Source organism: Oncorhynchus gorbuscha, linkage group LG23 (genome assembly GCF_021184085.1).
Source record: "Oncorhynchus gorbuscha isolate QuinsamMale2020 ecotype Even-year linkage group LG23, OgorEven_v1.0, whole genome shotgun sequence".
NCBI lineage: Eukaryota > Metazoa > Chordata > Actinopteri > Salmoniformes > Salmonidae > Oncorhynchus > Oncorhynchus gorbuscha.
The window spans coordinates 9,979,899-10,005,886 of NC_060195.1; the positions used below are offsets into that span (position 1 = coordinate 9,979,899).

General features: G+C 44.2%; 1 protein-coding gene across 1 annotated transcript in view; it reads right to left on the reverse strand.

Annotated features, from left to right (window-relative positions):
• LOC124011600 (histone-lysine N-methyltransferase, H3 lysine-36 specific-like) overlaps positions 1 to 25,988 on the reverse strand; it is a 47,290-nt gene that overhangs the window by 161 nt on the left and 21,141 nt on the right. The window contains exons 13-19 of the mRNA XM_046325052.1: positions 19,616 to 19,821; positions 19,343 to 19,455; positions 17,365 to 17,634; positions 16,813 to 17,071; positions 16,117 to 16,223; positions 8,197 to 8,407; positions 5,982 to 6,658 (exon numbers count right to left, since the gene is read on the reverse strand). Of these exons, the coding sequence (XP_046181008.1) occupies positions 5,982 to 6,658; positions 8,197 to 8,407; positions 16,117 to 16,223; positions 16,813 to 17,071; positions 17,365 to 17,634; positions 19,343 to 19,455; positions 19,616 to 19,821 (1,843 nt within the window). The remainder of the gene's footprint in view (positions 1 to 5,981; positions 6,659 to 8,196; positions 8,408 to 16,116; positions 16,224 to 16,812; positions 17,072 to 17,364; positions 17,635 to 19,342; positions 19,456 to 19,615; positions 19,822 to 25,988) is intronic.

The following is a 25,988-nucleotide window of genomic DNA, read 5'->3' on the forward strand; positions in this document are numbered from 1 at the left end:
CGGGTCACAAAAGTACACTAATGCATAAGTTAAATACTTCTTCATCGAAACGTGTCAGAATTACAAATGTCTTCTATGGGTGATGAGCGGGAGAAACCGATTGAGATGCCTAATGTAGCATGGCTCACAAAACACCTTCAGCGTGACTGGACTTTAGTCCCTGATACTCAGGTACAGTTGAAGTCGGAAGTTTACATACACTTAGGTTGGAGTCATTAAAACTTGTTTTTTAACTCCACAAATTTCTTGTTAATGAACTATAGTATTGGCAAGTCGGTTAGGACATCTACTTTGTGCATGGCAAGTAATTTTTCCAACAATTGTTTACAGACAGATTATTTAACTTATAATTCATTGTATCACAATTCCAGTGGGTCAGAAGTTTACATACACTAAGTTGACTGTGCCTTTAAACAGCTTGGAAAATTCCAGAAAATGATGTCATGGCTTTAGAAGCTTCTGATAGGCTAATTGACATCATTTGAGTCAATTGGAGGTGTACCTGTGGATGTATTTCAAGGCCTACCTTCAAACTCAGTGTCTCTTTGCCTGACATTATGGGAAAATAAAAATAAAATCAGCCAAAACCTCAGAAAATAAAATAATGACCATCGTTATGTTTGGAAGAAAAAGGGGAAAGCTTGTAGCCGAAGAACACCATCCCAACCGTGAAGCACGGAGTGGCAGCATTATGTTGTGGGAGTGCTTTGCTGCAGGAGGGACTGGTGCACTTCACAAAATAGATGGCATCATGAGGGAGGAAAAATTATCTGGATATATTGAAGCAACACCTCAAGACATCAGTCAGGAAGTTAAAGCTTGGTCACAAATGGGTCTTCCAAATGGACAATGACCCCAAGCATACTTCCAAAGTTATGGAACAATGGCTTAAAGACAACAAAGTCAAGGTATTGGAGTGGCCATCACAAAGCCCTGACCTTAATCTTACAGAAAATGTGTGCAGAACTGAAAAAGCGTGTGCGAGCAACAAGGCCTACAAACCTGACTCAGTTACACCAACTCTGTCAGGAGGAATGGGCCAAAATTCACCCAACTTATTGTGGGAAGCTTGTGGAAGGCTACCTGAAACATTTAACCCAAATTAAACAATTTAAAGGCAACGCTACCAAATACTAATTGAGTATGTAAACTTCTGACTCACTGGGAATGTGATGAAAGAAATAAAAGCTGAAATAAATCACTGTACTATTATTCTGACGTTTCACATTCTTAAAATAAAGTGGTGATCCTAACTGACCTAACACAGGGAATTGTTACTAGAATGAATTGTCAGGAATTGTGAAAAACTGAGTTTAAATGTATTTGGCTAGGGTGTATGTAAACGTCAAACTGTAACATGTATGACTGGACTCACCATAGCGATGTCTTCTCTGATACGCAGGAGGTGTTCAGAACAAGGCTAAGGGTAGAGAAAGCTTGTTGGACACTAAGAAAGCTTTGTTGTAGAGCATTTAACACAAAATTAGCAGAGGGGGCAGCTGAGTATAAGACTGTGTCATCTGCATATAAATGGATGAGAGAGCTTCCTACTGCCTGAGCTACAGTGGGGCAAAAAAGTATTTAGTCATCCACCAATTGTGCAAGTTCTCCCACTTATAAAGATGAGGGGCCTGTAATTTTCATCATAGGTACACTTCAACTATGACAGACAAAATGAGAAAAAAATCCAGAAAATCACATTGTAGGATTTTTAATGAATTTATTTGCAAATTACAGGACTCTCTCATATTTTTAAGTGGGATAACTTGCACAATTGGTGGCTGACTAAATACCTTTTTGCCCCACTGTATATTGTTGATGTAAATTGAGAATGGCGCGGGGCCTAGGATTGGGCCTTGGGGTACTCCCTTGGTGACAGGCTGTGACTGAGACAGCAGATTTACTGACTTTATACACTGCACTGTTTGGGAAAGGTAGTTCGCAAACCAGGCCAAAGACCCCTCAGAGACACCAATACTCATTAGCCGGCCCACAATAATGGAATGGTCTACTGTATTAAAAGCTTTGGCCAAGTCAATAAAAATAGAAAAAAACAAGTCTAGATTTAACTTCCGCCTGCAGCTTTGATATGTGCTGAGATAAGGACAATGCAGTCTTGCCATACTCCCAAGTACGTGTTTGATGTGACTACCTCAAGCTCTAAACCCACATAGCTGGATGAGTCACCTAGCTACCAGGAAGTGACGTCATATTCATTACAACCTCAGGCAGACAGGAAGAGGAAGAGAGAGTCCCAAATCGGCGCAAAAATTGGTCTCCCTCCATCAGGTGCCGTTTTTTCGTTGTTTCGCCCACCATGCAAGGATTTTTGTATGGAGGTAGAATTTGGTCCACAACAAAGAAATATGGATTATTTGCTACGTAAGGTTTATTTGATAACATTTTTGTTTGCTTAAGTTCTTACGAGTGTATTTCTATAAGTAGGCAACGTGACATCCCGGCAACTTTGATCAAAACCACTTTATATATCGGCGTTGTCTGGGTGGCTATGCATATTCATGTCATGAGGCTCGTAGGATAGCTTCTGTCGCCATTGAATACAGGCGGTTGACGTCAACAACCCTCATCAAATATTCATAAAAAGAGACAGCACGTCGTGTCGCTTTGTGGACAACAACTCCCATTGTTAAGGTAGAGAGACATGTATCTTGTCAGTATAGCAGGGTAGCATAGTGGTTAGAGCGTTGGACTAGTAACCGAAAGGTTGCAAGTTCGAATCCCCGAGCTGACAAGGTACAAATCTGTTGTTCTGCCCCTGAACAGGCAGTTAACCCACTGTTCCTAGGCTGTCATTGTAAATAAGAATTTGTTCTTAACTGACTTGCCTAGTTAAAATAAAAATACAAAAATATATCCACACTCTTTGCATATGACTTCTCCAAACCGTTGCGCTGAGAAGGATAGTTGTAGGAAGTGTTCGCCACTGAGTGGAAAGTTTATAATGACACATTTGTCCTTTTAATAATGATTAACTTATTTTAAAATGATTAAGTAAATTTTTTCACAAGGGACAGGATAAGTGAGTCACTGAAAATAATGACAAAAACAAAATGTTCTATTGTGAAACTTTACTTATAATATTTATTATACACAAATGAGTACAATTCAGTTCATGAGTCTTCTCAACATGGCAGCAATAAACAGATCCCCTGTTTCTTCAGAAAATCTATTTTTGTGTTTCATCTCTCTTAAAAAAATAATAATAATAAAAAAAACAGGAGTGGCCAGAGAACTTTTCAAAGTAGTCCTGTTGGCAAACATCATCATCACAAAAAAAAGGGGGAAAAAAAGAAAAAAGGAAAATATATAGGTTTGATACATACAAAACTAGCCAACCAAAACATACATAGTTCTCTGCCTGGATGTCAAGTCAAGAGTGAGGCAGAAATATTTGTTGACACATTATTAGGCAAGCCATGTAAATGGTAGTGCTTCTGTTTGGGAATTCAGTACATCAATTTCTCATTTAGTTGATATGTTTTGGACCCAATTGATTGTTTTAAAAGGCTGAATATTCAGGATTGTAAGGCCAATTGTCCAGTGATTCTCATGTTGACATTCTAATTCTAAAACATCAATTTAACCAATTGTAAAATTCATGAAAATGTTCTAATTTCATTTTAAAAAGCATTAGATGAGACTCATGGGAAGGTTTGTTATTTCATGGAATTGAACCATAACCAGCAACCAAACAAACTGGACCCGTGTGTTTTGTGCGTTGGAAGTGTGCTGCTAAAAGTTTGAATGCCGAACATATACAGCAGAACATTATTATTATTGTAATTATTATTATTATTATTATATTATATTAACATTACACAAAATGTATGAACTGAAGGTCTCGGAACAACCTTTCTAGAACGTAGAGACGTTTCAGAACGCTTCACAGCTTCATTGTGATGATAAACCATCCTGTTGGAAAAGCTGCCTGATGAATCAACATTAGTTATGACAGAAAACATGAGACATTCTGCTTGGCTCTTCAGTTAATCAACAGAGGTGATAAACCATGTATTTTAGTGATGCAGGCAACCAGCTTTCCAGCGAGACGATGCAGTCTATACTAAGGGGTTTGTGTTCAAATGTTTACAGCAACACAACAGTCAATTCAGAAGTATAAAACTCTGCTTTATAAAACTCTAAAACTCACTGTTCTTTAGGCCATGAGACAATACATGACAAGTATCGCTTGTTTCTATAACAGCAGACAAGTGCGTGCACTCAAACATAATCCACGTTTACTCACAATATAAACTTTCGCATCATCTCCCAAACAGACAACACATTTTCCTGCCAGATGTGATCTTTGAATGACCTATGGTGATGGAATCATAGAACTAGAATTTGTTCTAATTCTGTGGATGGAACAGTAACGTGAAGCCATAAAGGGAGGTCAAAACATTGATGTGCCATTGATGTGCGCACAACTAACAGGAGTGATGTTCTGAACTCTTGGAATATTTATGTTTGTCCAGCCATAAACCATCTTAAGATAATGGACAATCTGGGATCTTAATTATGGATTGATAGTTTATCACCGTAATCTTTCGCTGTGGACAAAAAGTGTTTTTTCTTTACCGTTTACAAGAGATGCACTTTAGATTTCACGATTGTGTTGATTTGTAACAAAGGTATATATCCAATCCAGAAGTTGTTTATGCCGTTTTATAAATCAGTGATCATAGAGAGCATATCGTTCATTATTCTTGATAACTGGTCGAGCTCCTAACTCAAAAATCATGTCTCCACCGGCACCGCACGTGCGTGCGCCACCGTGGGCGTGTTGATTTTGTCTACTCGAACCAGACGCGATCATGACTTGCAGGTTGAAATAACAAAACCAACTGTGATCCAACTATATTCATTTGGGGACAGGTGAAAATACACAGGAAACATTCATGAACGTTACATAGCTGTTGTTAGCTAGTTTGTCCAGTGGGTTGTTATTTTACCTTCTCATGCATACGTGTTCCCATTCTGAGGTCCTTTGGAGAACTTTGACCCAGGTCACACAAAAATATTGTGTGTGTGTGTGTGTGTAATATATATATATATATATCTCCATTCCGGCGTATCATCCACAAATTAAAAGGGAAACCTAGTAAGTTATCTTTGAATAATATCCGCAGGTTTCTCATTTCAAGCAAACATGTGGGGTTGTATGTTTATGTAAAGCAATAAGGAGACGGGAGATTGTGCAACCAAGTTCTACTTCAGAGTTAGGCATCGAAGACATTAGTTGACGCGCGCAACCAGTGTGGATGAAATGATTGAATTTGTACATTTATTTTTGCAATGGTCACACACGCAACAGATCCGGTATCGTCAGGGTGTGGCTGAGTGACGCTGCCCATCCTTTTTTGTTTTCCAATTGTAAAAAAAAATGTTTTTTTTTTTAATGGCAAAAAAACTCTGAGAGAAGAAAAACAGCACTAGTCACTAATAACATATCAACAGATGGACCAGAGACTGACCAGAGCACATACCAATAACATATCAACGGATGGACCAGAGGCTGACCAGAGCACATACCAATAACATATCAACAGATGGACCAGAGACTGACCAGAGCACATACCAATAACATATCAACAGATGGACCAGAGCAGTCCTCCCAGCCCCTTAGCACCAGTTTATATCCCACACTGTGCTATGCTATGCAATGCTGGGCATAGGAAGGCAATGCAGTGTGAACACAGAGGCAGCTTCGTATTTCGCTTGGCACCACCAGGACAATCTCTCTCTCTGTCTCTCATTGTCAGTCCATCAGAATGTCACTAGAGAGATGAGCTGCAGAAAAAGTATTTTTGTAAGAGATGGATAGATGGAAGAAGGAATGGAAGACAAGGGGGAGGGATGTAAAACAGAGTTCATTTCTCTTCATCTTCCACCCCCCCCCACTCCTCCTCCTGTCCCTCTACCCCCCCCTCATCGTCTGGCTCCTCCTCCTGTCCCTCTACCCCCCCCTCATCGTCTGGCTCCTCCTCCATGTAGTCCCCCCAGGTGTCATACACATCTCCCCCTTCCTCCTCTCCTAGTCTGCCCTCATACTGCTCATCTTCCTCCTCAACTACCTCCATCACCTCTCCTTCCTCCTCTTCTTCATCCTCCTCTGCATCCTCTTCTAATCCACCCACCTGTCCGTCTTCCAGCTCTCCATCCTCCTCCTCTTTCACGTCCTTGTAGGAGGAGGGGGGAGAAGGAAGGGAGAAGTGCAGTATTTGACTATCAGACATGTAGGGACTGCTAGGGGGTCCGTATGAGGAGGTATTGGAGTTCTGGGAGGTGTTGAGGAACAAGCTCCCTGTAGGGGGCAGTAGCGAGTCCTGGGTCAGGTCTGGGGCAACTGTGGAGGGGCTAGAACCAGCAGTGGTGGAACCAGGCCTGGGTGGGACCTGACCCTGAGGGTGGGTGAGAGGCATGTCCCCAGGAGGTACATACTCCCTGATCTCCCCTGGTTCCAGGGGCTCGGGTCCACAGGGGTCGTGATCGTTGCAGGCAAGCCGCCCGTCTATCTTAGAGATGAAGAGCAAGCCCTCACGGTGCTGCGTGCAGAAGGAGCTGGGACACATCTCACAGAAGGAGGCTGCCTCATGACCACAGACGTCACACTGGTGCCAGGGGCACTCCCAACGGCCTTAGAATACAGACACAGAATCACTGCAACAATAGAGCTCAACACAAGCATTTCACTACACTCGCTTTAACATCTGCGAACCATGTATATGTGACAAATACATTTGATTTGACGTTCCTGAACCACAGATTCTTACAGTCCTTCAGGAAACTCCAGATTTGATGATTGAAAAAAAAAGCTAAAACTACTAATATGACTTATTTCCTTCTCCGATGTACTAAATCAACTACAAATAGACAACACAATAAGCCTAGGGTTTCATATTTAATGATATTGAATTGTGTTTGGTTGTCAAAGCAACCAAATATGACCATTTAAAGGAGATGCATCTTCTGCTTGTATAATTCCATCTGTGCCACCGACTGAGTCTGGCTTTAATTCCTGTTGGTCTACAAATGAATAATTGATGTGTTGAATTCATCTCAAAAAAAAAATAAAAGTTGAAATAATTAAGGCCAGACAGATGGAACTATCCAAGCAGAAGAGAGACATCTCCTTCAAAAACGTTGATATTTGGTTGTGTTGACAACTCAACGCATTTCAATATCACTTTTAAAATACAATGAATAGCCTATTAACTTCTCAACAAGTTAACAGATGCTAAGTTGGATTCATGACTCCAACTCAATCATGAATGGGATTAAACCAGCGGCTCAGATAAAACCTTCCAAAACGTAGATGTATGTCCTTTAAATGTTGATATTTGGTTGCATTGTCAACCAAACACAATTCAATATTAGTTAAAGACATGCTCCGGTGCTTTGGCGACCAGTAAACATTTATTTTGAAAACCTCACGCTTTGAGCTGGATGTGTCAATGTGTAGTTTATACATGCATAATCTATTAGCAAAATTACTGTTTTACCTGAATTAGCCTCAAGATTTTTTTTCTGAAATCATTCCCTACATTTACCCTGACGTGGACCAGCACCCGAGCAATTTGAGTTTCAGCCAATTAGCTCCAGCCCCTCACCATTTGAGTGACAGCTAGCAAGACGCACACACAGTAAAGCGAGAGAGCGATGACATGCTGCACTTTCATAAACTACTGACTACAAAGTATACGAAAGCACCAGAGAATATCTTACAAACTAATATAAAATTCTACCTTCAAAAGAGTAAAACATTTACGGCCACTTTTTGAGAACACTGTAACTACATATTTATTATTATGTAATCATATAAAGCTGGTTGTGCTCTGAGATGGTTGAACGCATAGTGATAAACACATTGGAAATTCAACTACATTTTGGCTGTATTTTTGAGTGGGTGAATATATGTTGTAATCTAATTGATCAACGTCACAACCTAATATGACGGAATTATCCACATTGAAATGACGTGGAGTGCCCAGTGGGAAGTTACACCCCGTCCCCCGTCCCCATGTCCAAATCCCTTGTCGATGAGTTCTAATAACACAAAAATCTACAGACTACAACCTCTTAGGCAAGTCCCATACAAAAATCACACGCAATATAACAGCCATTTTGTGTCAAAGAGCTTCCATGGGGGAGGTGGTTTCTTGCCCCTTCACTCACCTGCAGGTCTCTTGGCCAGGTTGAGACAGTCTGCGTGGTAGACCTTGGGACATCCTGTCTTCTTACAGGACACGATCTGTCCTCCGTCCCCACAGCTGAAACACCCGTCCTCCCTCTCCTTCGTCACCTCCTGCTGAGGCTTCCTCTTCACCAGAACCTTCTTCTTGCCCTCCTTTAGTTCCCTTCCTTCCCGTGCTTTAGATGGCTGGTTCTGGGAGACAAGACACACGCACACACAGGTCATTTAGACTGCTATATTCCCCAGTCCACCTTTAGACTGCTATATTCCCCAGTCTAACTTTAGACTGCTATATTCCCCAGTCTAACTTTAGACTGCTATATTCACCAGTCTACCTTTAGACTGCTATATTCACCAGTCTACCTTTAGACTGCTATATTCACCAGTCTACCTTTAGACTGCTATATTCACCAGTCTACCTTTAGACTGCTATATTCCCCAGTCTACCTTTAGACTGCTATATTCCCCAGTCTACCTTTAGACTGCTATATTCCCCAGTCTACCTTTAGACTGCTATATTCCCCAGTCTACCTTTAGACTGCTATATTCCCCAGTCTACCTTTAGACTGCTATATTCACCAGTCTACCTTTAGACTGCTATATTCACCAGTCTACCTTTAGACTGCTATATTCACCAGTCTACCTTTAGACTGCTATATTCACCAGTCTACCTTTAGACTGCTATATTCACCAGTCTACCTTTAGACTGCTATATTCCCCAGTCTACCTTTAGACTGCTATATTCACCAGTCTGCTATATTCACCAGTCTACCTTTAGACTGCTATATTCCCCAGTCTACCTTTAGACTGCTATATTCCCCAGTCTACCTTTAGACTGCTATATTCCCCAGTCTACCTTTAGACTGCTATATTCCCCAGTCTACCTTTAGACTGCTATATTCCCAGTCTACCTTTAGACTGCTATATTCACCAGTCTACCTTTAGACTGCTATATTCACCAGTCTGCTATATTCACCAGTCTACCTTTAGACTGCTATATTCACCAGTCTGCTATATTCACCAGTCTACATTTAGACTGCTATATTCACCAGTCTACCTTTAGACTGCTATATTCACCAGTCTACCTTTAGACTGCTATATTCACCAGTCTACCTTTAGACTGCTATATTCACCAGTCTACCTTTAGACTGCTATATTCACCAGTCTACCTTTAGACTGCTATATTCACCAGTCTACCTTTAGACTGCTATATTCTGTCTACCTTTAGACTGCTATATTCACCAGTCTACCTTTAGACTGCTATATTCACCAGTCTACCTTTAGACTGCTATATTCACCAGTCTACCTTTAGACTGCTATATTCACCAGTCTACCTTTAGACTGCTATATTCCCCAGTCTGCCTTTAGACTGCTATATTCCCCAGTCTGCCTTTAGACTGCTATATTCCCCAGTCTACCTTTAGACAGCTATATTCCCCAGTCTGCCTTTAGACTGCTATATTCACCAGTCTGCCTTTAGACTGCTATATTCACCAGTCTGCCTTTAGACTGCTATATTCCCCAGTCTGCCTTTAGACTGCTATATTCACCAGTCTGCCTTTAGACTGCTATATTCACCAGTCTGCCTTTAGACTGCTATATTCACCAGTCTGCCTTTAGACTGCTATATTCACCAGTCTGCCTTTAGACTGATATATTCACCAGTCTGCTATATTCCCCAGTCTACCTTTAGACTGCTATATTCCCCAGTCTACCTTTAGACTGCTATATTCCCCAGTCTACCTTTAGACTGCTATATTCCCCAGTCTACCTTTAGACTGCTATATTCCCAGTCTACCTTTAGACTGCTATATTCCCAGTCTACCTTTAGACTGATATATTCTATATTCCCCAGTCTACCTTTAGACTGCTATATTCCCCAGTCTACCTTTAGACTGCTATATTCCCCAGTCTACCTTTAGACTGCTATATTCCCCAGTCTACCTTTAGACTGCTATATTCCCCAGTCTACCTTTAGACTGCTATATTCCCCAGTCTACCTTTAGACTGCTATATTCCCCAGTCTACCTTTAGACTGCTATATTCCCCAGTCTACCTTTAGACTGCTATATTCCCCAGTCTACCTTTAGACTGCTATATTCCCCAGTCTGCCTTTAGACTGCTATATTCCCCAGTCTGCCTTTAGACTGCTATATTCCCCAGTCTGCCTTTAGACTGCTATATTCCCCAGTCTACCTTTAGACTGCTATATTCCCCAGTCTACCTTTAGACTGCTATATTCACCAGTCTACCTTTAGACTGCTATATTCCCCAGTCTACCTTTAGACTGCTATATTCCCCAGTCTACCTTTAGACTGCTATATTCACCAGTCTGCTATATTCACCAGTCTACCTTTAGACTGCTATATTCACCAGTCTGCTATATTCACCAGTCTGCCTATAGACTGCTATATTCACCAGTCTGCTATATTCACCAGTCTACCTTTAGACTGCTATATTCACCAGTCTGCTATATTCACCAGTCTGCCTATAGACTGCTATATTCACCCGTCTGCTATATTCCCCCAGTCTGCTATATTCCCCTAGTCTGCTATATTCCCCCAGTCTGCTATATTCCCCCAGTCTGCTATATTTCACCAGTCTGCTATATTTCACCAGTCTGCTATATTCACCAGTCTACCTTTAGACTGCTATATTCACCAGTCTGCTATATTCACCAGTCTACTTTTAAACTACTATATACCCCAGTCTGCTATATTCCCCCAGTCTGCTATATTCCCCCAGTCTGCTATATTCTCCCAGTCTGCTATATTCTCCCAGTCTGCTATATTCTCCCAGTCTGCTATATTCTCCCAGTCTGCTATATTCTCCCAGTCTGCTATATTCCCCCAGTCTGCTATATTCCCCCAGTCTGCTATATTCCCCAGTCTGCCTATAGACTGCTATATTCCCCAGTCTGCTATATACCCCAGTCTGCTATATTCCCCAGTCTGCCTATAGACTGATATATTCACCAGTCTGCTATATTCACCAGTCTACTTTTAGACTACTATATACCCCAGTCTGCTATATACCCCAGTCTGCTATATTCACCAGTCTGCTATATTTCACCAGTCTGCTATATTTCACCAGTCTGCTATATTCACCAGTCTACCTTTAGACTGCTATATTCACCAGTCTGCTATATTCACCAGTCTACTTTTAGACTACTATATACCCCAGTCTGCTATATACCCCAGTCTGCTATATTCACCAGTCTGCTATATTCACCAGTCTGCTATATTCACCAGTCTGCTATATTTCACCAGTCTGCTATATTTCACCAGTCTGCTATATTCACCAGTCTACCTTTAGACTGCTATATTCACCAGTCTGCTATATTCACCAGTCTGCCTATAGACTGCTATATTCACCAGTCTGCTATATTCACCAGTCTACCTTTAGACTGCTATATTCACCAGTCTGCTATATTCACCAGTCTGCCTTTAGACTGCTATATTCACCAGTCTGCTATAGTCACCAGTCTGCCTATAGACTGCTATATTCACCAGTCTGCTATAGTCACCAGTCTGCCTATAGACTGCTATATTCACCCGTCTGCTATATTCCCCAGTCTGCTATATTCACCAGTCTGCTATAAAGACTACTTCCGGGTTGGAGCGAGCGGTCGCATCCGCATTTCGCTCCGCAGGTAGTATAACTTTTTCATTACATTTCATTATAGTACAACGGTTTGATTTGTTTAATCTTAGCAATTTCTTCTTAGCTAGCTACATAGCCGTCTTTGTATCAAAGATAATTGCGTAATTATCGTATTTCGTCGTCCTAACGTAGTCTTCACTGCTCTGCCCAGCAGCTAGCCAGCTAGCAAACGTCCACCGATTAGCAGCACTGTAGAAACTATTACACTCAACTGAACGACTTGATTAGTGTAGTGTTAGCTAGCTACATAGCTGTCTTTGCTGTCTTCGTATCCAAGATAATTGTGTAGTTTAGAGTGTGTAGACTTAGAGTGATTATCTTAATTTACCGAGGTTAGCTAGCCAGCTATTTGTCGTCCTTAACGTAGGAGACACTGCTAGCTAGCCAACAGCTAGCCAACGTCTTCCGAATAGAACTCAACAACCCGGTCGCATTCCGCTTCGCTCCACAGGTAGTATCACATTTTCACTTCATTTCATTACAGTACAACGGTTTGATTTGTTTGATCGTAGCTAGCTACATAGCCGTCTTTGTATCAAAGATAATTGTGTAGTCTAGAGCGACTTTCTAGGTTAGCTAGCCAGCTATTGTCGTTCTTTTAACGCAACGTAACATAAACAACACTGCTAGCTAGCCAGCTAGCCCCCGAATAGCAGCACTGTAGAAACTATTACACTCAACGGAACGACCTGATTAGTGTAGTGTCAACAACGCAGCCACTGCCAGCTAGCCTACAAAGTCAACAACGCAGCCACTGCCAGCTAGCCTACTTCAGCAGTACTGTATCATTTTAATGATTTTAGTCAATAAGATTCTTGCTACGTAAGCTTAACTTTCTGAACATTCGAGACGAGTAGTCCACTTGTCATTCCAATCTCCTTTGCATTAGCGTAGCCTCTTTTGTAGCCTGTCAACTATGTGTCTGTCTATCCCTGTTCTCTCCTCAGACCATACAAACGCTCCACACCGCGTGGCCGCGGCCACCCTAATCTGGTGGTCCCAGCGCGCACGACCCACGTGGAGTTCCAGGTCTCCGGTAGCCTCTGGAACTGCCGATCTGCGGCCAACAAGGCAGAGTTCATCTCAGCCTATGCCTCCCTCCAGTCCCTCGACTTCTTGGCACTGATGGAAACATGGATCACCACAGATAACACTGCCACTCCTACTGCTCTCTCTTCGTCCGCCCACGTGTTCTCGCACACCCCGAGAGCTTCTGGTCAGCGGGGTGGTGGCACCGGGATCCTCATCTCTCCCAAGTGGTCATTCTCTCTTTCTCCCCTTACCCATCTGTCTATCGCCTCCTTTGAATTCCATGCTGTCACAGTTACCAGCCCTTTCAAGCTTAACATCCTTATCATTTATCGCCCTCCAGGTTCCCTCGGAGAGTTCATCAATGAGCTTGATGCCTTGATAAGCTCCTTTCCTGAGGACGGCTCACATCTCACAGTTCTGGGCGACTTTAACCTCCCCACGTCTACCTTTGACTCATTCCTCTCTGCCTCCTTTTTCCACTCCTCTCCTCTTTTGACCTCACCCTCTCACCTTCCCCCCCTACTCACAAGGCAGGCAATACGCTCGACCTCATCTTTACTAGATGCTGTTCTTCCACTAACCTCATTGCAACTCCCCTCCAAGTCTCCGACCACTACCTTGTATCCTTTTCCCTCTCGCTCTCATCCAACACTTCCCAGAATGCCCCTACTCGGATGGTATCGCGCCGTCCCAACCTTCGCTCTCTCTCCCCCGCTACTCTCTCCTCTTCCATCCTATCATCTCTTCCCTCTGCTCAAACGTTCTCCAACCTATCTCCTGATTCTGCCTCCTCAACCCTCCTCTCCTCCCTTTCTGCATCCTTTGACTCTCTATGCCCCCTATCCTCCAGGCCGGCTCGGTCCTCCCCTCCCGCTCCGTGGCTCGACGACTCATTGCGAGCTCACAGAACAGGGCTCCGGGCAGCCGAGCGGAAATGGAGGAGAACTCGCCTCCCTCCGGACCTGGCATCCTTTCGCTCCCTCCTCTCTACATTTTACTCTTCTGTCTCTGCTGCTAAAGCCACTTTCTACCACTCTAAATTCCAAGCTTCTGCCTCTAACCCTAGGAAGCTCTTTGCCACCTTCTCCTCCCTCCTGAATCCCCCCCTCCTCCTCCCTCTCTGCAGATGACTTCGTCAACCATTTTGAAAAGAAGGTCGACGACATCCGATCCTCGTTTGCTAAGTCAAACGACACCGCTGGTTCTGCTCACACTGCCCTACCCTGTGCTCTGACCTCTTTCTCCCCTCTCTCTCCAGATGAAATCTTGCGTCTTGTGACGGCCGGCCGCCCAACAACCTGCCCGCTTGACCCTATCCCCTCCTCTCTTCTCCAGACCATTTCCGGAGACCTTCTCCCTTACCTCACCTCGCTCATCAACTCATCCCTGACCGCTGGCTACGTCCCTTCCGTCTTCAAGAGAGCAAGAGTTGCACCCCTTCTGAAAAAACCTACACTCGATCCCTCCGATGTCAACAACTACAGACCAGTATCCCTTCTTTCTTTTCTCTCCAAAACTCTTGAACGTGCCGTCCTTGGCCAGCTCTCCCGCTATCTCTCTCAGAATGACCTTCTTGATCCAAATCAGTCAGGTTTCAAGACTAGTCATTCAACTGAGACTGCTCTTCTCTGTATCACGGAGGCGCTCCGCACCGCTAAAGCTAACTCTCTCTCCTCTGCTCTCATCCTTCTAGACCTATCGGCTGCCTTCGATACTATGAACCATCAGATCCTCCTCTCCACCCTCTCCGAGTTGGGCATCTCCGGCGCGGCCCACGCTTGGATTGCGTCCTACCTGACAGGTCGCTCCTACCAGGTGGCATGGCGAGAATCTGTCTCCTCACCACACGCTCTCACCACTGGTGTCCCCCAGGGCTCTGTTCTAGGCCCCCTCCTATTCTCGCTATACACCAAGTCACTTGGCTCTGTCATAACCTCACATGGTCTCTCCTATCATTGCTATGCAGACAACACACAATTAATCTTCTCCTTTCCCCCTTCTGATGACCAGGTGGCGAATCGCATCTCTGCATGTCTGGCAGACATATCAGTGTGGATGACGGATCACCACCTCAAGCTGAACCTCGGCAAGACGGAGCTGCTCTTCCTCCCGGGGAAGGACTGCCCGTTCCATGATCTCGCCATCACGGTTGACAACTCCATTGTGTCCTCCTCCCAGAGCGCTAAGAACCTTGGCGTGATCCTGGACAACACCCTGTCGTTCTCAACTAACATCAAGGCGGTGGCCCGTTCCTGTAGGTTCATGCTCTACAACATCCGCAGAGTACGACCCTGCCTCACACAGGAAGCGGCGCAGGTCCTAATCCAGGCACTTGTCATCTCCCGTCTGGATTACTGCAACTCGCTGTTGGCTGGGCTCCCTGCCTGTGCCATTAAACCCCTACAACTCATCCAGAACGCCGCAGCCCGTCTGGTGTTCAACCTTCCCAAGTTCTCTCACGTCACCCCGCTCCTCCGCTCTCTCCACTGGCTTCCAGTTGAAGCTCGCATCCGCTACAAGACCATGGTGCTTGCCTACGGAGCTGTGAGGGGAACGGCACCTCAGTACCTCCAGGCTCTGATCAGGCCCTACACCCAAACAAGGGCAATGCGTTCATCCACCTCTGGCCTGCTCGCCTCCCTACCACTGAGGAAGTACAGTTCCCGCTCAGCCCAGTCAAAACTGTTCGCTGCTCTGGCCCCCCAATGGTGGAACAAACTCCCTCACGACGCCAGGACAGCGGAGTCAATCACCACCTTCCGGAGACACCTGAAACCCCACCTCTTTAAGGAATACCTAGGATAGGATAAGTAATCCTTCTCACCCCCCCCTTTAAGATTTAGATGCACTATTGTAAAGTGACTGTTCCACTGGATGTCATAAGGTGAATGCACCAATTTGTAAGTCACTCTGGATAAGAGCGTCTGCTAAATTACTTAAATGTAATGTAAATGTTCACCAGTCTGCTATATTCCCCAGTCTGCTATATTCACCAGTCTGCTATATTCACCAGTCTGCCTATAGACTGCTATATTCACCAGTCTGCTATATTCCCCAGTCTGCCTATAGACTGCTATATTCACCAGTCTGCTATATTCACCAGTCTGCCTGTCCTTTTTAATAGTATAACTCATCATCACACAGTAAACAACTAAAAGCACTTACTGTAGATAAATCCAAATGTTTCAAACGTCTCCGAGCCTTACCTTTGGTCGGACCCCCAGGAACCCAGAGCAGTTGGGCGCTCCACATTTACACACCGTCTTCCCGTTACCAAGACACTCCAGGTTGTAGTTGAAGGTCAACTCCACACCTGAACACAAATAAAGATACACTGTCAGGTTCTGTACAGGTATCTTTACACATTACAAAGATACTTTTGGTCACAAGCCCTAGTGCCTGAGGAATGGAAATGGAACCGGGCCCCAGGAGTTAGTAACGGAAATGGAACCGGGCCCCAGGAGTTAGTAACAGAAATGGAACCGGGCCCCAGGAGTTAGTAACAGAAATGGAACCGGGCCCCAGGAGTTAGTAACAGAAATGGAACCGGGCCCCAGGAGTTAGTAACAGAAATGGAACCGGGCCCCAGGAGTTAGTAACAGAAATGGAACCGGGCCCCAGGAGTTAGTAACAGAAATGGAACCAGGCTCCAGGAGTTAGTAACAGAAATGGAACCAGGCTCCAGGAGTTAGTAACAGAAATGGCACCAGGCTCCAGGAGTTAGTAACAGAAATGGCACCGGGCTCCAGGAGTTAGTAACAGAAATGGAACCAGGCTCCAGGAGTTAGTAACAGAAATGGAACCAGGCTCCAGGAGTTGGTAACAAAAATGGAACCAGGCTCCAGGAGTTAGTAACAGAAATGGAACCAGGCTCCAGTAGGTTTGTTAGTACTTCCTCTGACCTTCGGGGATGTCCTCCAGGGCAAAGAGCCCCACCCTGGTGTCTCCGTTTACCGTCCACTTCTGGGTCTCACAGTTGGGCTGGCAGCAGTGATTCATGAACCTCGCCTGGTTCCCCTTGGGTCCAGCGTCTATGATCCGGTCCTTGTCCAGAGTGAGCATGTAGAAGTTACAGATGTCGTTCTCTTGAGCATGTTTGATCCTGGCTCTGCACTCCTCCTCGTCTATCACCTCCCCCACGTACTCATTCACAAATGCACCCTGAGAGAGAGAGAGGAGGGCACAGACTCTGGTTATAATCCAGCTGATACACAACACCTTTTACATCACAGACACAGCAGTATGGAGGTTAAATATACTACTATATGTCCACATCTTAAAACAAGATCATCAAGGATTATCAGGGATAAAGGGCCTTGGAATTGACTTGAAAATACTTTATTTATCCCAATTATGTAGGCAGCCATGCACAACTGTAGTGGGACAAGGTTCTCTTGACAAAACAGAAACACAAGGGGAACTGTTTTGTGTTGTAGTTTGATGCTCGTCTGTACCTTCTTGATGTCGGAGACGCCCCGTAGCCCCCAGCCTCGTGACAAGGTTCTGAAGATCTCCACCTGGGTGTACTGTCTCTTGGTGTAACTCTGGTTCAGACACCTCTCCCCTGCCAAACACACCTGAGGGTGGCACTCATACATCAACATGCGGTTGATACACTCGGAGTCCATGCCACACGGGTTCTCATCAGACGCCTTGCAGTTACAGCGAGGCACCTCCGATAGGTCCGCCGTGATGATCTGGACCTTGCCGATTGGTCGGTTCACCTGAGAAGAAAACGCACTTGAGATAAGCGGAGGCAATTCAAACTTCTGCGTGAATTATGCATGAAGAAGGTTTAAAGGGGCGGTACCTTGATGTGTCTGTAGGGAGAAGGTTTAAAGGGGCGGTACCTTGATGTGTCTGTAGGGAGAAGGTTTAAAGGGGCGGTACCTTGATGTGTCTGTAGAGATGAGGTTTAAAGGGGCGGTACCTTGATGTGTCTGTAGGGAGAAGGTTTAAAGGGGCGGTACCTTGATGTGTCTGTAGGGAGAAGGTTTAAAGGGGCAGTACCTTGATGTGTCTGTAGGGAGAAGGTTTAAAGGGGCGGTACCTTGATGTGTCTGTAGGGAGAAGGTTTAAAGGGGCGGTACCTTGATGTGTCTGTAGAGACGAGGTTTAAAGGGGCGGTACCTTGATGTGTCTGTAGGGAGAAGGTTTAAAGGGGCGGTACCTTGATGTGTCTGTAGGGAGGAGGTTTAAAGGGGCGGTACCTTGATGTGTCTGTAGGGAGTAAGTTTAAAGGGGCGGTACCTTGATGTGTCTGTAGAGATGAGGTTTAAAGGGGCGGTCACTTGATGTGTCTGTAGGGAGAAGGTTTAAAGGGGCGGTACCTTGATGTGTCTGTAGGGAGAAGGTTTAAAGGGGCGGTACCTTGATGTGTCTGTAGGGAGAAGGTTTAAAGGGGCAGTACCTTGATGTGTCTGTAGGGAGAAGGTTTAAAGGGGCGGTACCTTGATGTGTCTGTAGGGAGAAGGTTTAAAGGGGCAGTACCTTGATGTGTCTGTAGGGAGAAGGTTTAAAGGGACAGTACCTTGATGTGTCTGTAGGGAGAAGGTTTAAAGGGACAGTACCTTGATGTGTCTGTAGAGATGAGGTTTAAAGGGGCAGTACCTTGATGTGTCTGTAGAGATGAGGTTTAATTTGTAAGTCGCTCTGGATAAGAGCGTCTGCTAAATGACTTAAATGTAATGTAAATGTTTAAAGGGGCGGTACCTTGATGTGTCTGTAGGGAGAAGGTTTAAAGGGGCAGTACCTTGATGTGTCTGTAGGGAGAAGGTTTAAAGGGGCAGTACCTTGATGTGTCTGTAGAGATGAGGTTTAAAGGGGCGGTACCTTGATGTGTCTGTAGGGAGAAGGTTTAAAGGGGCAGTACCTTGATGTGTTTGTATGGAGAAGGTTTAAAGGGGCGGTACCTTGATGCGTCTGTAGGGAGAAGGTTTAAAGGGGCGGTACCTTGATGAGTCTGTAGGGAGAAGGTTTAAAGAGGCAGTACCTTGATGTGTCTGTAGGGAGAAGGTTTAAAGGGGCAGTACCTTGATGTGTCTGTAGGGAGAAGGTTTAAAGGGGCGGTACCTTGATGTGTCTGTAGGGAGAAGGTTTAAAGGGGCGGTACCTTGATGTGTCTGTAGGGAGAAGGTTTAAAGAGGCAGTACCTTGATGTGTCTGTAGGGAGAAGGTTTAAAGGGGCAGTACCTTGATGTGTCTGTAGGGAGAAGGTTTAAAGGGGCGGTACCTTGATGTGTCTGTAGGGAGAAGGTTTAAAGGGGCGGTACCTTGATGTGTCTGTAGGGAGGAGGTTTAAAGGGGCAGTACCTTGATGTGTCTGTAGGGAGGAGGTTTAAAGGGGCGGTACCTTGATGTGTCTGTAGGGAGGAGGTTTAAAGGGGCGGTACCTTGATGTGTCTGTAGGGAGAAGGTTTAAAGGGGCAGTACCTTGATGTGTCTGTAGGGAGGAGGTTTCTTGTCGTTCCTCCTGTCCTCCTGAAGCTGTCTCATCTCCTTCTCAGCCTGAAGCGCTATAAACCGCTCAGCTGTTTCATTCAGAGCTGAAAGGAAACGGAAGTTAGATTTATCAGCTATGTGGTACCTGGAAACATCTCTATAGTTTAAGACTTAGGAAATGCTCTTTGGCATTTCTTCCTAAAATGAAGTCTATTGTTTGTTATATATTCTATTATAACCAGGTAAAGGAGGTTTCTTTCTAACCTTTCTTGTAGATGGCGTCACAACCCTTCCCCATCTTGTCCTTGTTGTTGGCATCTCCCTCCATGTAAGGGAAGACTCGGGCCTGGTAGGTCCAGGCGTAGTCCTTAGAACCAAAGAACTGAACGGGGAACTCCCCCACCTCATGTTTCATACGGAGAATCTTCTCTGGGATGTTCTTAGGAAGACACACCTCCGCAGGCCACCACCTGAACAAAGGATTGGAGATTTTACATAGTGTATACAAAACATTAGGAACACCTGCTCCTTCCATGACAGACTGACCAGGTGAATCCAGGTGAAAGCTATGATCCTTTACTGATGTCCCCTGTTAAGTCCACTTCAATCAGTGTAGATGAAGGGGAGGGGACAGGCTAAAGAAGGATTGTTATAAGCCTTGAGACAATTGAGACATGGATGGTGTCTGTGTGTCATTCAGAGGGGAATGGGCAAGACAAAAGATTGAAGTGCCTTTGAACAGGGTATGGTAGTAGGTGCCAGGCGCACTGGTTTGTGTCAAGAACTGCAACACTGCTGGGTTTCACCCTCAACAATTTCCTGTGTGTATCAACAATGGTCCCCCACCCAAAGGACATCCAGCCAACTTGACACAACTGTGGAAAGCATTGGAGTCAACGCTTTCAACACCTTGTAGAGTCCATGCCCCGACGAATTGAGTCTGTTCTGAGGGGAAAAGAGGGGGGTGTTACAAAGGCTGTGGCGGTAATGACATCATGTCTGCCGGTTAATGTCACGCAAAAGACGTCCGGTCTCACTGTAATTTACCGTTAATTAACTAACACATTCAGCATCTCCAGGCCTCCTTGCATCCAAGCCTCTGATGCACACCTTTGGAACATCTACATTTAAATAAAAGGTTAAATAATTATTATAATTTTTTTTTCAAGTCTAATACATCTATTTAATATACACCATCACAATACATTCATTATTTATTTTAGGCATGTCTAAAGAAACATTATGAAATTAAGAAATGTTATTTCAGAAGAACAGAATATGAGTTAGCCTATTGAATGTAATTTGGCTATGCGCCATGCTGTAGGCTAGTTCATTTAGCAGACAAGATATGCTTACAAGTCCCGTTCCATTATTTTATATTGAATGGTTTTATAGTACGAAGCATATTTTTTCCATTCCGGAGCGAGTGCATGTATGAAGTAGCTCTGTTGAGTGTAAAAGGCATCATTTGAAAACAGGTCCTATACACTAGAGTTATTTGGCAACTTTAGCTGTGCGTGATACAAACCTTAGAATGTCTTACATGCTGACCATACCGGACGCGTCACATGGGCAAACGTTGCAAAATAAATGTACACATATATGTTATTCAATCACTGCACCCACACTGTTCCCTCGCGCCAATGAGCGTCTGCGTTGCCAACGAGCGTCTGCGTTGCCAAGGCGCTAAAATAGAAGTCAGTTCTATTTGTGACGCTAAATGTGGTGCAAGTCCTGCCTCTCCCATCTCCTCATTGGTTTATAGAGGCAGATACCCACGTGCCATCTCCTCATTGGTTATACCCACATGGATGATTGAAAGATGAACTGAGGTCGGTCTGTTGTTGTGGTAATCCTATGAAAGTTAGATGCCAATCACCAAGAAGAAAAAGCCCGGAGAAATGACTAGAAACGATTCGGATGACTAGAAACAATGAGAAAACGACAATTTTGTGTGTGGATTAATGTTCGGAGTAGAGAACCTTGTGCATTTCAGGTAAAATAACAACTGAACGTTTATATCCCAGGACAAATTAGCTAGCAACAGCAAGCTAGCTAGCTCAATTTCCATAAATGGTTAATACTTTACGACCTGTCCCCAAACAAATATTTTTTTATTTATTTAACTAGGCAAATCAGTTGGATATAGGGGGCGCTCTTAATTTTTGGATGAAAAACGTTCCCGTTTTAAACAAGATATTTTGTCACGAAAAGATGCTCGACTAATGCATATAATTGACAGCTTTGGAAAGAAAACGCTGACGTTTCCAAAACTGCAAAGATATTGTCTGTGAGTGCCACAGAACTGATGTTACAAGCGAAACCCAAATAAAAATCCAATCAGGAAGTGCCGCATTTTTTGAAACCGCCTCATGCCAATGACTCCTTATATGGCTGTGAAGGAGCTCGGAGTCAGCTTACGTTTTCCCCAAGGTGTCTACAGCATTGTGACGTCTTTTTAGGCATTTCAATTGAAGAATGGCTGTAAGAGACCATATAGGGCGAGTGGTCGCATGGTGTCTCCCGGAGAAAACCTTGCGTAAAATACTGAGGTAGCCATTTTTCCAATCGCTTCTTATGAGAAACCAACTGCCTCGACGGATATATTATCGAATACATATGTTAAAAACACCTGGAGGATGGATCCTAAACCAGGTTTGCCGTGTTTTTGTCGATATTATGGAGTTAATTTTGAAAAACGTTTGGCGTTGTAATGGTAGCATTTTCCGGTCGATTTCTCAGCCAAGCATGATGAACAAACGGGAGCTATTTCGCCTACAAAAATAATATTTTTGGAAAAAAGGAACATTTGCTATCTAACTGGGAGTCTCCTGAGTGAAAGCATCCAAAGTTCAAAGGTAAATTATTTAATTTGGTTGCTTTTCTTATTTTCGTGAAAATGTTGCCTGCTGCCAGCAGAGCTAGCATAGCATTATGCCATGATAAACTTACACAAATGCTTGTCTAGCGTTGGCTGTAACGCATATTTTGAAAATCTGAGATGACAGTGTTGTTAACAAAAGGCTAAGCTTGTGTTTGAATATATTTATTTCATTTCATTTGCGATTTTCATGAATAGGAAAAGTTGCGTTATGGTAATGCGCTTGAGGCTATGATTACGCTCCCGGATACGGGATTGCTCGTCGCTAGAGGTTAAGAACAAATATGTATTTACAATGACGGCCCAGGGTTAACTGCCTTGTTCAGGGGGAGAAGGGGAAGAATGGCGGACGTTGGGCATGGACCTAGAAATCAAAACATACACTACATGCCAAAAGGATGTGGACACCTGCTTGTCAAACATCTCATTCTAAAATCATGGGCATTAATATTGATAGGCCATCATTGAAAATAAGAATTTGTTCTTAACTGACTTGCCTAGTTAAATAAAGGTAAAAAAAACAGCCTCTACTCTTCTGGAAAGGCTTTCCACTAGATGTTGGAACATTGCTGCGGGGACTTGCTTCCATTCAGTCACAAGAGCATTAGTGAGTGTCATGCTGAAACAGGAATGGGACTTGCCCAAATGGTTACCACAAAGTTGGAAGAACAGAATCGTCTAGAATATCATTGTATCCTGCAGTGTTAAGATTTCCCTTCACTGGAACTAAGGGGCCTAGCCCGAAGCATGAAAAACAGCCAGAGCCCATTATTCTTCCTCCACCAATCTTTACAGTTGGCACTATGCACTCGGGCAGGTAGCGTTCTCCTGGTATAGCCAAACCCGTATTTGTCCGTTGGACCACCCGGCACAGCCAGAAGAGGACTGGCCACCCCACATATGCTCTCTCTAATTCTCTCTCTCAGAGGACCTGAGCCCTAGGACCGTGCCCCAGGACTACCTGACATGATGACTCCTTGCTGTCCTCAGTCCACCTGACTGTGCTGCTGCTCCAGTTTCAACTGTTCTGCCTTATTATTATTTGACCATGCTGGTCATTTATGAACATTTGAACATCTTGGCCATGTTCTGTTATAATCTCCACCCGGCACAGCCAGGAGAGGACTGGCCACCCCACATAGCCTGGTTCCTCTCTAGGTTTCTTCCTAGGTTTTGGCCATTCTAGGGAGTTTTTCCTAGCCACCGTGCTTTTACACCTGCATTGCTTGCTGTTTGGAGTTTTAGGCTGGGTTTCTGTACAGCACTTTGAGATATCAGCTGATGTACGAAGGGCTATATAAATAAATTTGATTTGATTTGACTGCCAGATTATGTGTTTCCACTGCTCCAGAGTCCAATGGCTTTACACCACTCCAGCTGATGCTTGGCATTGAGCATGGTGATCTTAGGCTTGTGTGCGGCTGCTCGGCCATGGAAACCCATTTCATGAAGATCCCGACGAACAGTTCTTGTGCTGATGTTGCTTCTAGAGGCACGTTGAATCTCAGTAGTGAGTGTTGCAACCGAGGACAGACTATTTTTACGTGCTACGCTCTTCAGCACTCGGCAATCCCGTTCTGTGAGCTTGTTTGGCCTACCACTTCGTGGTTGAGCCGTTGTTGCTCCTAGACGTTTCCACTTCACAATTACACTTACACATTTGACCTGGGCAGCTCTAGCAGGGAAAGAAGCAGGGAAAGAAATCTGACTTGTTGGAAAGGTGGCATCTTATGACGGTGCCATGTTGAAAGTCACTGAGCTCTTCAGTACAGGCTATTCTACTGCCAATGTTTGTCTATGGAGATTGCATGGCTGCATGCTCAACTTTATACACCTGTCAGCAACGGGTGTGGCTGAAAAGCCAAATCCACTGATTTGAAGGGGTGTCCACATTTTTGTATCTATAGTGTATATGGGCTGCATGATATGACTAAAGGCTATTGATGATTTGAGAAAGTACAAAAAAAGCTTGCTCTCTGTTCCTTGCCTCAGGCTGCACATGCTGTTCTCTCAACAATTGATCATATATTCACGAATATGTCAAATTAGTTTTGATTTACAATGGCTCATTATCAAAATGGGCCAGGAACAAGGGAGAGGATAAAAGACATGTCATCCACATGCACTCCAATAGTGAATGGAGGCTGCTTTCCCTCTGGTTCGTTTTTCAGGCGACTCTGGTTCATTTTTCAGGCGACTCTGGTTATTTCACTCCAAGCATCAACCACTGTTTGAGGAGCATGCAGCCTCTCGCTGCACGACAGGTGATATTCTGCCCAAATTCTGTATGTCATGGGCTCTCCAACCCTGTACCTGCATTTACCCAGTGCTTAATTTGGGAAACCTAGTGAAAACTGTTCGGGAACATCGACAGTGACATGTATTCACAACAAAACATTTCCTTTAGCTGTTGACCGGCCCTCTCTCTGCGTGCCGGAGAAAGGAATGAAGGAGAGAGATATTCTGAAAGGTCATGTTTCACCCAATTAATTATGAACATTAAAAAAATAATAATTAAAAGCCCTATGATTATAGGCTATTCAAAAATCGCAGATTCACTATAACTCCAGGGTTAGCAGCCCTACACTATCAATTTGGGCGGCAGGGTAGCCTAGTGGATAGAGCGTTGGACTAGTAACCGAAAGGTTAAGTTCAAATCCCCGAACTGACAAGGTACAAATCTGTCGTTCTGCCCCTGAACAGGCAGTTAAACCCACTGTTCCTAGGCTGTCATTGAAAATAAGAATTTGTTCTTAACTGACTTGCCTAGTTAAATAAAGGTAAAATTTAAAAATCAATGAACCAACAGAATGTTCTAGAACTCTCCCTGACGAGAACTTTTAGAGAGTAGCAGAAGGTAACCAGTCCACCCACTATGCATTATAATACAGTCCTCACTCAAAGGTCATTACTACAATTTGTTTAATTGTTTAAAGACAATAGAGCCCGGAGTACCAGGCCATTAGGACCTGATGAAGAGACAATAGCGCCCGGAGTACCAGGTCATTAGGACCTGATGGAGAGACAATAGAGCCCGGAGTAGCAGGCCATTAGGACCTGATGGAGAGACAACAGAGCCCGGAGTAGCAGGTCATTAGGACCTGATGGAGAGACAATAGAGCCCTGAGTAGCAGGCCATTAGGACCTGATGGAGAGACAATAGAGCCCTGAGTAGCAGGCCATTCGGACCTGATGGAGAGACAACAGAGCCCTGAGTAGCAGGCCATTAGGACCTGATGGAGAGACAATAGAGCCCGGAGTACCAGGTCATTAGGACCTGATGGAGAGACAATAGAGCCCGGAGTACCAGGTCATTAGGACCTGATGGAGAGACAATAGAGCCCGGAGTACCAGGTCATTAGGACCTGATGGAGAGACAATAGAGCCCTGAGTACCAGGTCATTAGAACCTGATGAAGTGTATACAGCCTGCATGCAACCTTTGTCAAATCATCATTAGAGAGTCTCATCACGCAGCCTTAGACTGTATTAAAAATCAAAACATATAGCCCAACGTTTTGTAGAGCAACAAGTTGCATAAATAACTGTAAATGAAGCATATAGGAGGACCTGTTACTTTCAAATCAAATCAAATCAAATTTTATTTGTCACATACACATGGTTAGCAGATGTTAATGCGAGGGTAGCGAAATGCTTGTGCTTCTAGTTCCGACAATGCAGTGATAACCAACAAGTAATCTAACTAACAATTCCAAAACTACTGTCTTATACACAGTGTAAGGGGATAAGGAACATG